The sequence below is a fragment of the Mesoplodon densirostris genome, chromosome 4 (assembly GCF_025265405.1).
Source record: "Mesoplodon densirostris isolate mMesDen1 chromosome 4, mMesDen1 primary haplotype, whole genome shotgun sequence".
Taxonomy (NCBI): Eukaryota; Metazoa; Chordata; class Mammalia; order Artiodactyla; family Ziphiidae; genus Mesoplodon; species Mesoplodon densirostris.
The window spans coordinates 132,864,236-132,880,386 of record NC_082664.1 but is presented as its reverse complement, the minus strand read 5'-3'; the positions used below and the strand labels follow the sequence as shown (position 1 = coordinate 132,880,386).

The following is a 16,151-nucleotide window of genomic DNA, read 5'->3' as shown; positions in this document are numbered from 1 at the left end:
CATACTATATTAATAAAATTGAAAACAATTAAGGGAATGGGATACCACCTCTAAAAACACTTTTATGACCAAGTAAGATTTAAGAATTTTTTAAACTATTTTCATGCCTTTTCAGCAACTCACTTTAGTTCTTATTCCAAGTTCAGGATATATACTTATTTTCTTTTCACTGTTACATCAGTTAAATTGTAAAATTTCAAAAATTTAATGGGAAACAGTCTGCCTAATTGTCTAATTCATGGACAACACATACGGAAACATATGGAAAAGTACATACACATATGAGTACATGAGTACATATACATACCATTCCTATACACAACATTTAAATTAATTAAACAAACACTGCACCTACTTTCTGTCTACTAATATGTGAACAGAGATAGAAAAGTGAATGTGACAAATTCACTACACTGAGAAGTTTAAAATAAAGTGGCAGAAACAGTCAATAGAACAATCACAATACGAGGGGCCATGAGAATAATAGCAACCAAAGCAGTTAATAGGTACTGAATGTTTATCATGCGCTAACGACGGCTGTACTGTTTATATCCATTTCATCATTAAATTCTCCAAAACAAACGTTTAAGTAATAATATTAATTATTAACCTCATATTTGAGATAAACAAAAATCAGACATGCTAAGTAATTTGCCCAAAGTTCTGAGTGCAGGACCTGGATATAAACCCAGGCAGTAGAACACCAAAAGCCATACCCTTAATTATGATCCTCTATTGTCACAATAATAAGTTCTGTCAAATCCACATTTTCCCTTTCTCTTTAGAAAGCTTTAAGGAATTCAGTGTAACAACATAAAGAGCTAAAAGGATATGATTAATATACTGTGTTTTTTTGGGGGATTTTACATTCTAGCTCAAAGGTACAATGGAAGATATCAGTTCTTTCCCACAATCTATCATTAAAAATAAGGACTAGTCATACTTACAAGGATCTTCCTACAAACCTGATAAGTTTTTCATTAATTCATTACTGTTTTTAAACAGAAAAGTAATAGGTATTGACAAAAGTGGTTCAGAGAACTATTCTTATTCTCAGAGCATTTTTTCCCCAATCATTTTCTATTCCCATATAAAGAAATGAATAATAATTGATTTGACAGTGGGAATAAGTAACATTTCAAACACTGAGATTTTATCAGTGAAACTTTCTATCTTAACCTCCTTCACTAAAAATGAAGAATGCATTGGTTTACAGAGAGAATTCATGGAGAATGAGACAGTTCAAGAAAGAATATCTTAAACTTTTTTTTTTTTTTTTTTTTTTTTTTTCTTTTTGCGGCATGCGGGCCTCTCACTGTTGTGGCCTCTCCCGCTGCGGAGCACAGGCTCCGGACGCGCAGGCTCAGCGGCCATGGCTCACGGGCCCAGCCGCTCCGCGGCACATGGGATCCTCCCAGACCGAGGCACGAACCCGCATCCCCTGCATCGGCAGGCGGACTCTCAACCACTGCGCCACCAGGGAGGCCCAAGAAAGAATATCTTAAAAGTGCTGCATGGGGGGCCTCCCTGGTGGCGCAAGTGGTTGAGAGTCCGCCTGCCGATGCAGGGGATACGGGTTCGTGCCCCGGTCTGGGAGGATCCCATGTGCCGCGGAGCGGCTGGGCCCGTGAGCCATGGCCGCTGAGCCTGCGCGTCCGGAGCCTGCGCGTCCGGAGCCTGTGCTCCGCAACGGGGGAGGCCACAACAGTGAGAGGCCCGCATACCGGAAAAAAAAAAAAAAAAAAAAAGTGCTGCATGGGGGCAGCAATGTACATGGATGGATACAAATATCAGTAGGCACAATAATGGCCTCCCCCAAAAACATACATCCCAAACCCTAGAACCTGTGAATATGCTACATGACATGGCAAAGGGGAATTAAGATGGAATTAAAGTGAAATTAAGGTTCCTAATCAGCTGATTTTAAAATGTAAGATTTTCCTAGATTATTTTAGTGGGCTCACTGTAACCATGAGTCCTTAAAATGCAGAAGAGGGAGGCAGAAGAGACTCAGGGAGATACGGCTTTGAAAGAGGTGAGAGTGATGTGATGTGAGGAGGACTCAACGCGCCTTTCAAAGTCTGAAAAGGGAGGAAAGGAAGAGCGCCACAAGCCAAAGAATGCAGGCAGCCTCTAGAATATACAAAAGTCAAGGAAACAGACCATACCCAGAGCCTACAGAAAAAGAGAAGGCAGAAAGCAGAAAAATGACACCTTGATCTCAGCCTGAGAAGACCTGTTAGCCTCCTGACTCACAGAACTGCAAGATAATAAATTCCTGTTGTCAACACTAATTTTGTGGCAATTTGTCACAGCTGCAGTTGAAAACTAATACATAAGCTAAGATATTGATATTCAAGTTTCAAAAAGCACTTGGCAAATTTCGTGTTTAAGCATTGTACTTCACATGAAGAATGGAATATATAAAGCAAAAACCTTGCCACAGAATCTCAGAATCTCAGAACTGAGGAGTACTTAGGAAATCACTGAACTCAACACCATCATTTTATAAATAAGGAAACTGACATCTATCTAGTTGCATAAGAAGTAGGAGAGTTAGAACTTTGAGATTTTTGACCTTTTGTTCAAATTCCTGAATTGTTTTTTAGTTTATCTTTTCGTAAGGGCGTAAGACAAGGATTGCAAAGGTTCGTATAATGAAACAGTTTGATAAATGATCACGTGGAGAATCTATATTCTAAGATTTGCTATGGACCGAGTGACTAGCCTCTATGTTGCTTCCTTACCTTGAAAATGTAAACAATATAGCTATGGAAGGCTGACTAATATTCCCCCAGGATGTTTACATCCTCTCTCCAGAACTTGTGAATGTTACCCATCAATGGCTCTGCAAATGCAATTAAGGATGCAATGTGACAATAAAAGCAAAAATTTGAGTGATATGCTTTGAAGATGGAGTAAGGGGCTACAAGTTAAGATATATAGGTATTTCTCCAAAGAAGACATACGGATGCCCAACATCACTAATCATCAGAGAAATTCAAATCAAAACCACAATGAGGGGCTTCCCTGGTGGCGCAGTGGTTGAGAGTCCGCCTGCCTATGCAGGGGACATGGGTTCGTGCCCTGGTCCGGGAAGATCCCACATGCCGCAGAGCAGCTGGGCCCGTGAGCCATGGCCGCTGAGCCTGCGCGTCCGGAGCCTGTGCTCCGCAACGGGAGAGGCCACAGCAGTGAGAGGCCCGCGTACCGCAAAAAAAAAAAAAAACCCAGAATGAGATACCACCTCCCGCCTGTCAGAATGGCTATCATCAAAAAGACAAGTGTTGGCAAGGATGTGGAGAAAAGGAACCGTTGTACACTGTTGGTGGAATTATAAATTGGTGCAGCCACTTGGGAAACCGTACGGAGGTTCCTCAAAAAATTAAACATAGAACTACCGTATGATCCAGCAATTCCACTCCTGGGTATCTACCACAAGAATACAAAAAAATTAATTCAAAAAGATATATGCACACCAATGTTCACTGCAGTATTATTTACAATAGCCAAGATATGGAAGCAAATTAAGTGTTCATTGATAAATGGACAAGGAAGATGTGATATATATACAATGGAATATTACTGTCATAATAAATGAAATCTTGCATTTGCAACAACATGGATGGATCTAGAGGGTATTATGCCACACGAAATAAGTCAGAGAAAGAAATACCACATGACTTACTTATATGTGGAATCTGTAAAACAAAGAAACAAACAAAACAAAATGAAGACAGACTTACAGATATAGAAACAAAAGGGTGGTTGCCAGTTGCGGGTGGTGTGTGTAGGGAGAAATAGGCGAACGGGATTTAAGAAGTACAAACCTCCAGTTATAAAACTAATAAGCCACAGGGATGTAACACACAGCATAAAGAATATGATCAATATTATTGTAATAACTTTGTATGGGGACAGATGGTTATTAGACTTATTGTGATCATTTCACAATGTTTGCAAATGTCCTATCACTTGCAAGTTTATGTAGTAAACTTGAAACTAACATAATGCTGTACACCAACTATATTTCAATTAAAAAAGAAAAGAAATACAGGTAGCCACTAGAAACTGAAAATCAAGGTGAGGAAACAACTGTCTCCTCAGAGCCACAGCAAGGAGACAGCCCTGTTGATGCAAGTTTAGTCCACTGAAAATGATTTCAGATTTTTTACCTCCAGAACTATAACAGAATAAATTTGTGTTATTTAAAGCCACTAAGTTTGTTGTAATTTGTTATAGTGGCAATAGGAAACCATTACAATAGCCTTATAGAAAAATGTAATTGCAAGCTCATTAAAGCCAGAGACTATTATATTACCTTCTTATTTATATTTTCACAATTTCAACTGTTGACACAGTAGAATAAATTGTGTATTTCTAGGTTATTTTCTATCTATTCCTAACAACTTATATTCAAAGTTTCTATGAATTTTCACCCAAGAAAATTAGACATATCAACGCAAAATGCCTCCAAAGTACTTACCTACTCAATTTTCTTAGAATGTGTTGAAGGATGTTAAATAAACTTGATATCCTATTAAACAGAAGAAATCTATATAAAATTAAGTGACAAGAAAACTTACTCTTAACAATTTTAGCTCCTCAGGAAGAGAAATATCCTCAATAGCAGAAAAAAACAACAGATGAAATAATGTAAAACACAGAATACCAAAATTTATTTCTAATTTGATTCACTTATATTTACTTAATTTTTTGCCATTTTCTGATTTCTCTTCAAAATCATAAAGTATTAGGCTTGTGGAGTCAGAGCAGTTGTAAAGAGATCATTATTTTATACTGAAACTATAAACTTTTTAAGAAGTTTATAAGTTTAAAATTTTTTTAAAGATTAAAAGTTTAAAAAGCCTTTAGTAGAACTAATCTGCAGAAGAGTTTGCCTTTTAGAGATGGTGGTGGTAACCAGAGAAATTGAGAGGTACTTTAAATGAATAAAGGGAAATGAAATATATTGATTTAGTATCTCTTCTAGACCTAAATTCATTCCCTTTATTATTTATTTAAAAATGGTTTTCAGGGCTTCCCTGGTGGCGCAGTGGTTGAGAGTCCGCCTGCTGATGCAGGGGACACGGGTTCGTGCCCTGGTCTGGGAAGATCCCACATGCCTCAGAGCGGCTGGGTCCGTGAGCCATGGCCGCTGAGCCTGCGCGTCCAGAGCCTGTGCTCCGCAACAGGAGAGACCACAACAGTGAGAAGCCCGCGTACCGCAAAAAAATAAAAAGTTAAAAAAAAAAAAGGTTTTCATTGGAAGAGGTAGAGCAGGCAGTGAGTAATGTACAGAAAAGCTTTTCTATTCACATATGTAAATAAAAGGTTACTCCTCAAAAGAAGCAATCCTTATAATAGAAGTAGATGTTTTTAAGTATAAGCAGAGAATTCAAGTTTGAATCTGGAGGCTTCAAAAACTATGACAAGCCCCAAAGCTGGAACTATGGAAGTGATAAAAGTTAGGACAATTTCCCATCCTTCACGGTGAATCAAACATATTAACTACCAAGGTTGTCACCCTAGTTCAGCTGTATGCTCTGGGGAAAGTCACTCCAAGTTCCAGTTTCCTCATATATAAAATGGAGATAAAACTACCACCAGCCCTTCCCAGAAAGTTGTGAGATGCAAATTAAATTAATTTCAATCTGATGTACAGTAATAGTTGGTAAAAGAACAAACTTTTAGAAGTTAGGGTGTCCAAATGAGTGTATACATCCCTGAGAGCTAAGAGTCTTATGCTCCCATACACCACCAAGATGGAAGACTCCTCTGTTGTTCTAGCCTCCTTTGTCTTAGGCAGAAATACTAGTGTCACTAGTACATTTAATTTGGAAATGGAAATGACTGATGTGAAATGGATCACAAACTGGGTCAGGGGGAAGCCTCAATGTAAAAAAGGACTAAAAGTCTTGAAAATAAATCATTTAAACTTAACCAATATTTACAGATAAAGGAAAATTAGTGATCGTATTAAGTTTTTAAATTCCCAACACAAAGTAAAGCTTCTTACTTGAGTGATGAAAGTCTTTCTTTTAATTCTTCTGAGGTGATTTCTTCTAGCAGGAAAAGCTTTGAAGTAAATGTATCAATATGTCCTAAAATAAAAGATCAAACTTAAAAAGAACAATTGCAGTATTTAAAAAACAAAAAAGCCAAGTTATCCAGTCTCTTTAAAGATGTTTTTACAAAACTGTAGTTAATTGTAAAGTAACTTTATATTCTAAAAAGAGGAGAAATAGACACTTTATTAAGTTTATTAACTAAAGATGTATTTTAAAATGACATTAGGGACTTTCCTGGTGGCACAGCAGTTAAGGATCCGCCTGCCAACGCAGGGGGACGTGGGTTCGATCCCTGGTCCAGGAAGATCTCACATGCGGCAGAGCAACTGAGCCTGTGTGCCACAACTACTGAGGCTGTGCTCTAGAGCCTGAGCTACAACTACTGAGCCCGCGAACCACAACTACTGAAGCCCGCGTGCCTAGAGCCTGTGCTCCACAACAAAGAGAGGCCACCACAATGAGAAGCCCATGCACCACAACGGAAGAGTACCCCCCACTTGTTGCAACTAGAGAAAGCCTGCGTGCAGCAACGAAGACCCAAAGCAGCCAAAAATAAATAAATAAATAAATAAATAAATTTATAGAAAAAATAAAATGACATTATAAGTCAGATTATAAAAGAAATATGTATTAATTCTAAAATATTTGCTTAACATAGAAAAGTTTACACATGTCCATAACAAAAAAAATCATCTCTAAGCCCACAATTTAAGAATAACAACTGTTAAAATAGTAGTGTTTCTAATTTTTATAAAGTTGCATTTTTATGGAAATTAAATATTTAGAGAAATATGTACCTGTTATGAAAGCAAGCAGATAAAGTCAAATTTATAGTTTGGGCATGCTCTACAAATTTCTAAGACAGACTGGGTTAAGGTAAAAATTAGATTACAAAAATGTGGCTTACTCATTCACAACAGCCAAGACATGTATAACCTAAGTGTCCATCAATGGATGAATGAATAAAGATGTGATACACACACACACACACACACACACACGATGAAATATTATTCATCCATAAGAAAAAAGGACATCCTGCTATTTGTAACAACATAATGGACCTTGAGGACACTATGCTAAGTAAAATAAGTTAGAAAGAGAGAGAGAAATACTGCATGATATCACTTACACGAGGAATCTGGAAAAAAAAAAAAGTCAAACTCACAGGAACAAGTAGGAAAGTGGTTCACAGGGGTTGGGGGCTAAAAGGGTACAAACTTTCAGCTATAAGATAATAAAGTCTGAGGATCTAATGTATAACACGGTGACCACAGTTGATAGTACTGTACTATATAACTGAAATTTATTAAGAGAGTAGAACTTAAACGTTTTCATCAAAAAAGAAAAAATATAAATACGTGAGGTGATGGATGTGTTAATTTAACTAGATGGGAGGAATCCTTTCACAATGTATACATACATCAAATCATCATGATGTATACTTTAAATATCTTAAAATTTTATTAGTTAATTATATCTCAATAAACCTTAAAAAATCTGTCTTATTTTTTAATTAAAGCACACCATAAGATTTCCTATGGTTTAAAAAAAAATCAAAAGTCTGCTCAAAGACTTACTTTCTTACAAACATGACCTAATTCTAGAATTCCAAAAAACAAAATAGAAAACTCTCAAGATTACACTTCCATTTTAAAAAGTAATGCGTATGTTCTACAACAAAACAGGTTGAGACACAACACTGAGGTCCTGAAATGTTCCAAGGAAGTGATATAAAAGATAGCTCTTAGTTAAATGTTATATAACCATGTCAATACAAAAATCATGTTATTACAGCAGTTAAATACATCAATAGCGTAAGAGTATAATACTTAACAATACTGAAAATAATACCATTTTAATTTTAATTTTTTTGGCTTCCAATATTTGGTTATCAAAATACATGACCTGGAAAGCTGACATCAATCATTGTGCAACAAAAAATGCACATAATTTAATATCGAATTTTCTTATCTAGTCCCCTTTCATTTGCTTTGTGCTCATAAAAAGAATTAGAAACATTTTTACCAGATATCTTCCTTCTACGACAACAAATCTATTTTTCCCACGCCTACTTATTGTTTCCTGTGCCAAGTTTCAGTTTCACCTCTGCATTTCTAACACTCATTATACAGTGATGTTTCTAATAAAAAGGACACATTTCAATGGTTTAGTACTGTAGAAATGGAATATCAGGTACAATAAAACATTTTTATACATTTACTTAATGTACCTTCGAGGAAAATCACTAACAGTTCTTACCTTTTAAAAGCAATCTCAATGAAAAGTATGCATTATACAGTATATGTCAAATACAGTTAGGTCAAAAAATATAGAGAGAATACCATACTAAGTGCTATGAGGGCCCACCTCCTCAAGGAGTCTACCATTCTCTTAACATTGGAGCGTTTTTACCTGTGGGGCTTAAATGAGTTACATGTGTGTGTGAGATATTTATCTCCTCAGTCCTTGAGGCAGCTGAGCAAGGCGTGGGGTGGCAACAGCTTCCTGGACACTACCCCTCAGCCACAGCAATCTCTTTTGTATATCACAGTGTGCTATCCAAATATTTTTTATGTGTGTCAAGTTTGAGAAGGTTATATAATACAAATCAAGGCTTTATACACATGCACGCATTCATACATATTTATCTGCACACATACATGTACATAGGCAATTCCTACTCTGCATGCAGTATGGGATGAGAAAAATTACCACACATAAGCCAAAACTATGGAAGCAATTTTAAAAATCAATGGGAAAAATTACAACTGTTTCATTACCTTTAAGATTTTTTTGGTCAAAACATTATAAATCCCCATCAGTTATAAATGTATAGAGAAATGAAAAAATAGTAAAAAGTAATCTTTATTTAGTATACTGTAAATTAAAAACATTGAGATTTAAAGTGCTATTTCATTATAAAAAACTCATTAAGAGCAGTCTGAATAGTGCTTGTCGCCTTCTCTTGGTACAACTTATGATAGGGAGCAAGCACCTTTTCTATGCTGTGGTGAATGGTCACGCTCCTTGGATCAGCTTCCAACATGACAGCCTTTACGCTTTTAATATCCTGATATATCTCAAAGCGTTCTCTTAATGTAAAATATTATGCCAGTGTCACTTCTTCATCCTTTATGCCACAAGTACTTTCCTCATTTATGTAAGTTCACCTTCACTAAGTTCCTCTTTTGGCATATCTGGTCTCCTGAACTGCACCAGTGTCAACATTTCTACTGTCAGCTATTTCTTCTGTAACTCCATTTATGCTCAATTCAAATTCCACTTCCAGCAGTATCACCTTTTGTTTCTTTGCTGTGCTTTAAATCTTTGTTGGCCAATTCCCTCTTCTGATTATCCACTTCTGTAAAACATCACATGAGTTTATCACTGGGAGACAAGGAGGGAACACAACTACACATTTTGCTTCCTGTGCATCAACTCAGTAACAGGTGCGCAGTGAACAATCACTGACAGACTTTGAAAGAAGTGACATGACTGGTCACTGGTCATGATGTGCGTTTGTTACTTATGTAGTGATTTGTGGACTGAAGAGTCAGCAGTAACGTCTGTACTTTACGCAATTACTCACAGTTAAATACCTTCGTAACTGAAATTTGTGTATATCAGAATTGTGCAAAGGAAGGACTGCCTGTATGTCAACTATACAAAATTGATATATATTAGAGAACTGGAAAGTAGATACAGAACTTGTGATAAGATGACTTCGGGAATTTTCTTTAAGGAATACATCTTAATGTTTTTATGGGGCAAGAGGATAAAAAGAATACTGCAATCTAAAGGAACAGGAGAACATGTTCACAGCAAAGCAGACAAACAAAAAACAAGTATGTTTATTCTACCTGAAAAAGAGACTAGAGGACTCTAGTTCAAAATTGCTGAACTAGAGTCCTATAAACCAATATGCTCTTCAGTTAAATAAATGAGATTCTATGTCACTTGTGTCTCGTAAGATATGTTGTATCTGAGTCTCTCAACCATGCACGTAAACTCTACTCTTACTGTCCTCTCCAAAAGATCTAATGCACTGGCCCCCAACTTTGATTTCTGAGAAAGACTGTCTTAAGTTTCACTGAAATTTTGAGATCATAGGGCTGGGCAGGGAAAACTGACAATGAATGCTTAAATTAAATGGAGGAGTGGCTAGCAATGGTTGAGTGAGGGAAGCACAGGCCACAACTGAGAAAGGACTATGGTGCATGACTGCATGGGAAAGAGAATACGAGCACATGGAGATCTTCTGGTTAGGATTTTTAGGTCCCAGTTTCTAAGACACAATGAATCATCTGCCTTAAGTCACAATGATTAACGTTACACACACAGTGCTTCATTTTTGTTATATCTGACCTCCCCCACCTCCCACCAATTTTTCCCTAGCCCTTTTTAGGTTTACAGCAAAGTTATAAACACTTAAAAGACTGTGACTAAATTCTGATCCTGCCACGGATGGAGTCTGTATCTATTCGTAAGTTAATCATTCTGAGCTTTATTTTTCTCTTTTATTTACAGCAGCAGTCAACACACATTAAAAACTATTAACTAATAGAAATTGAAGCAGATGAAAATTTTTGAAAAGAATAAAATAACATGCAATATATAATTAACTATGCTTTGTTGTTTTGAAAAATCTTGGCTTAAATTCTATGCGATACCAACTATTTGAAGGATGGCTGCAAAGTTCAATTCATTTTGCTATATAGGTTTTAACAGCTGCCATTGCTAAAAAAAAAAGTACCCACAATGATACATAGATCCAAATGGAACAAGTGCCTCACTGCTTGGCTTACTAAACCATGACACTGACTGTTTTTAAGGAGAGGACCACCTGTCAATCCACATAATGAGTAATATTAAATTTTTAATTTTTCATACAAAAAATAAATAAGAGTTATAATATATTCTTCCTGCATCCCAATGGTTTGTCTTACATACATCTAGGGACAATAAAAAGAATAAAGTATGTAAATTCTATGGCTTTTTTTCTACCATTTCCCTTCTCCTTGACTTTTACTGTTCCTTCAATCAATTATCCAAGCCAACTTCACTCACTCTAAAAATACTTATTGAGCACCTCTGTGCCACATACTGTTCTAGGTGCTTGGGATATATCAATAAACAAAAGAGACAAAGACAGGCAATAAATATCATGACTAATTAAATTACATAATTTGTTAGTGGCTACCAGAAAAGGGGATTGAGGATATATTTGGAGTCAACAAACCAGAGGAAGAAAGATACCCAGAGATGTGAGCCTGGCACTTAGGGCTGCTTCTCTCTTAGGAGTACCTGTTAATCTGGAAAAAGCAACTGAGAAGCTAAGAAATGAACCAGAGCTTTCAATAGTCTCTCAGGATTAGAGGAACAAAAACTGGAGTTCAGGGTCTGTGAATTAGATAAACACAAGTTCTGAGTTGGGATCCTGGCTTGGTGATTCTCTAAAAGGACTCATAGCCTCAGCATACAGTTGTAGTCATGGATAAGATTTGTTATAGCAAAAGGATACAAGCAAAAGGAGAATCACCAAAAGGAAAAGAAGTGTGGGTGAAGTTCAGAGGAAATGAGATGCAATTTTCAAAAGTCCTCTCTTGAGTTTCTATTTGGGATGATGATAAAGCTCTGGAAATGGACAGTGATGATGGCTGAACAACACTGTGAATGTATTTAATACCACTAAATCATACACTAAAAAATGTACAGTAAGTTGTACCATAAAATGGTTTAAATGGTACATTTTATGTTACATATATTTTACAATTAAAAAAAAAAAGAGGCCTTTCCCATTGGAGTCACACAAGATTCACTTAACTCCTCCAACAACATTTTCTTTTTATACCAGAGAAGCTTATCAGAGACTCCGCACTCAAGGTTTTTATTGGGAGCTCATCATGTAGGCACCCTCTGACTAACACATACCAAAATTCCAGACTCTCAGAAGAAAAGCAGATGTTCAGAATAAGCCATATTGTTTATACAAACGGTGTAGGCACAATGAACTCTCCTTATCAGCTAAAGGAAGTTTTATGTCAGTGTAGAAAACTATTTACTAGCTAAGTTCCCAGATACCAGCTGAGGGCCAGACTTGCAAGTAAGCTTTTCCAAAGACTGGCAATGTCACACCATGAATGGCAACATCCTAGCAATAAGGGGGAAACAGATTGGCTTATCTAGGGTCCAAAGTCAAGCTTCAAATCACCTAAATCCCCGTAACTGGATTACACTGAATCCAGATTGCTAGTGTTGTCAAAAGTAATCCTATCTAGAGGAAGATAACATTTTAGCTCTTATATTTGCTCTAGAATTTTTCATATACAGTATCTGGCCCTTGATAAAGAATATTCTGGCATACAATGAAAAAACATGAATAAAAAAGAAGACAGGAAAACAACATGCCATGGAATGAAGTGTCCCTGTAAAAAGATATGTTGAAGCCCTAATCCCCACTACCTCAGAACGTGACTTCCTTTGTAAGTAGAATTGTTGTAGATGTAATTAGTTATGATGGGTGGACCTTTAGTTCAATATGAATGGTGTACTTATAGGAAGAGGATAGAGACATACAGGAAAAAGATCTCACATGATGACAGAGGCAGAGATGAAAGTGATGCATCTACAAGCCAAGGATGCCAAGGATTGCTGGCAAACACCAGAAGGAAAAAGAGGCAACAAAGGATTCTCTCTTACAGGTTTCAGAAGAAGCATGGCCTTGTGACACCTTCATTTTAAACTTCCAGCCTCCAGAACTGTGAAACAAGAAGTTTCTATTATTTTAAGCCACCCAGTTTGGGGTACTTTGTTATGACAGTGCTAGGAAACTAATGCAAAAAAAAATAGAAAAGACTCACAAATAATCTAGATAACAGAGGTATTAAAGACAGACTTTATAAAGTAATTTTGCCTAATATGCTTAAGACACGATTGAGAATTTCTATAGAAAACTATAATGTATAAAAAAATCAAATGAAAAATCTAGAACCAAAAAACACAATAAATGAAATTGAGGACTCGGGTGATGGGTGAAATAGTATATTAGGGATAGCTGAAGAGAAAATTAGTAAAGTAGAAGAAAATATTGAGACTCATGCATGAAGAGTCAAAAGGAAGGTAAATACAGAAGAGCACGTAAGGGACGTTAAGGATACAGTAAGATGTAACATAATAAAACTGAAATCCCAGAAGAGAGAGAGAGTGAATGGGGAAGAAGTGATGTTTGGTGAGGTAATGACAAGAATTCTCCCAAACTGATAAAGGTCATCAAATCACATATTAAGTAGCAATGTTATAAAATGAATATGTAAAAAGGAATATTTACAAAGAAAACCTAACACAGGCACAATGTACGAAAACTGTGGAAAGGGAGAGAGATAAAATTTAAAGTCTGCCAAAGAAAAGAGACATATTACTTGCAAAAGAGCATAAATCAGATCAACAGCTGACTTTTCAACAGAAACAAAAGAAGCCAGGAAATGTGGGGTGGGGGAGGGATGGATTAGGAGTTTTGGGTTCATAGATGCAAACTATTATACACAGAATGGATAAACAACAAGGTCCTACTGTATAACACAGGGAACTATATTCAATATCCTATGATTAAACCATAATGGAAAAGAACATAAAAAAGAATGTATAGGTATATATGTATAACTGAATCATTTTGCTGTATAGCAGAAATTAACACACACTGTAAATCAACTACACTTCAATTAAAAAAAAAGAGCAAACATTGAATTGATAATTAGAAACTTTCAAAAAGAAAACTCTAGGCTTCACAGGTCAATTTTACCAAACATTTAAGTAAGAAATAATACCAATTTTATAGAAATTCTACCAGATAACAGAAAAAGAGGAAATAAATCCCAACTCATTTTATGGCATAAACTTAATCTTAATACCAATACCTCACAAGGAAAATTACAGGCCAATCTCACTCATAAACACAAACGGCAAAATAAATATTAACAAGCTAAATCTACCAATAAATAAAAAGAGTAACATATCATGAGCAAGATGGAATTATGGCAGGAACACAAGATTGGATTAATATTTTAAAATTAATTAACATGATTCATCACCTTAGTAGGATAAAAGACAAAAGTTATACCATCATATAATCGCAATAAATGCAGAGAAATATCTGATAAATTTTTTTTTACCCATTCATGATTAAAATTCTTAAACTAGGCATAGAAAGGAACTGCTTTCTTCTAATAAATGCTATCTACAAAAACCCATACAAAATACTAAACAAAATGTCTAATCTTCCCCCTTAAGATTAGACACAGGCAAGGATGCCCATTATTCACCTTCTATTCGAATTCTAGGCAAAGAAGGCAAGGAAAAAAAAAGTATAATGATTGTAAAGAAGAAATAAAATGGTCATTATTTGCAGAGAACATAATTATTTAATTAGAAAATATAAATTACTAGAAAGAATAAATGAGCTTAGCAAAGTTATTAAGATACAATATCAATATACAAAATCAATATGCAAATAAATCCTATATTATCAGTAACAAGCCATAAGAAAATAAAATTTCAGAAATACCATTTATAATAACATAAAAGAATCAATTATCAACAAATACATTTAATAAAAGATGTGCAAGATCTCTACAAAGAAAATCATAAAGATATTAATAGAAATTAAAGATATAAATAAATAGAAGAATATCTGAAGTTCACAGATTGAAGGATTTGTTATTATAAAGCTGTCAGTTTGTTCCACATTCAGTCAATGCACTTCCTAACAAAAATCCCAATCTTCCTGTTGCTGTTGGGAGAAATTAACAAGTTGACTCCCAAATTTGTAAATGCAAAAGGGCCAAGAATAGCCAAGAAATTTTTTTAGAAAAACAAGTTGACATGGAACTCTACTCAATACTCTGTATGGAAAAAGAATCTAAAAAAGAGCAGATATACGTATATGTATAACTGATTCACTTTGCTGTACAGCAGAAACTAACAACATTGTAAATCAACTATACTCCAATAAAAATTAATTTTAAAAAAACGTTGACAAGATTTACTTTACCAAACAGTAAAAGATTTTATAAAGCTAGAGTAATTAAGACAGTGTTAACTGTCTAGCTAGAGTAATTACTCTAACTAGAGTAATTAAGACATGTACTGCCTCAAGGATAGAGAAATAGGGAGTCCAGATTAGATTCACATATATGATTTACAACACAAGTAACACTGGAGAGCAGCAACAAAGGGTGGTCTTTTCAACAAACAGTGCTGAAAACTGAAAAAAAAGAAATCTTGATATTCCATGCAAAAATAAACACCACATAAACTGTGTACCTAGAAATTAAAAAATAATTTTAAAAAGCCTTCTAGAAGATATTATATTCAGGATGCTGCTGTAAGGAAGATTTGTTAAACTGGGCAAAGAAAGCACTAACCATAAAGGAAATGGCTAAATATTGGTCTATATTAAGTTCAAAAGACACTTTTAAGAGACTGAAAAGGCAAGTCACAAAGTATGAGAAAAATATTTGCAACATTTAAAACCAACAAAGAACTACCAAACAAACAAACAAAAACTTGACAACAGAAAAAGAGGTTTGAATAGGCAATTCACAAAACTGAACGTCCAAATGATTATTAACATGAAAGTGTCCAACTACATAAATAACCAAGGAAAGGCAAATTAAAACAATAATGAGATATTAATAATACCTACCCACCAGCATGGCTAAAATTAAACTGATAAGGCCAAGTGTGGACAAGGATGAGGAGAAAATGTAACTCTCACAGTGCTAATATAAGCGTAAATTGGTACAATCACTTTGGAAAACTTTTTGGAATTATCTACTGAAGATAAATGTAAGCTTAAACTATGACCCAATAATTTATGACCAAATAGTTCCATTCCAAGGTATGTGCCCAACAGCAATATGTACCCATTGCGCTAACAGACACTTACAATATGTTCATAGTTGCATTAACATAGAAACAACCTAAACAGGCTCCCAAAGTTAAATGGATAAATAAATGGTGGTAGGGGGCTTCCCTGGTGACGCAGTGGTTGAGAATCTGCCTGCCGATGCAGGGGACACG

At 35.5% G+C, this 16,151-nt stretch overlaps 1 protein-coding gene across 9 annotated transcripts in view; it reads right to left on the bottom strand.

Annotated features, from left to right (window-relative positions):
* ICE2 (interactor of little elongation complex ELL subunit 2) overlaps positions 1-16,151 on the bottom strand; it is a 68,960-nt gene that overhangs the window by 6,136 nt on the left and 46,673 nt on the right. For 6 of the 9 annotated variants that reach the window (XM_060097252.1, XM_060097251.1, XM_060097256.1 and 3 more), the window contains 3 exons: positions 9,373-9,435; positions 6,020-6,104; positions 4,487-4,537 (listed from right to left, as the gene is read on the bottom strand). In XM_060097252.1, coding sequence (XP_059953235.1) covers positions 4,487-4,537; positions 6,020-6,104; positions 9,373-9,435 — 199 coding nt within the window. Of the gene's footprint in view, positions 1-4,486; positions 4,538-6,019; positions 6,105-9,372; positions 9,436-12,773; positions 12,833-16,151 lie in introns of those variants that run through there. The other 3 variants (XM_060097254.1, XM_060097259.1, XM_060097258.1) reach the window with 2 other exon arrangements.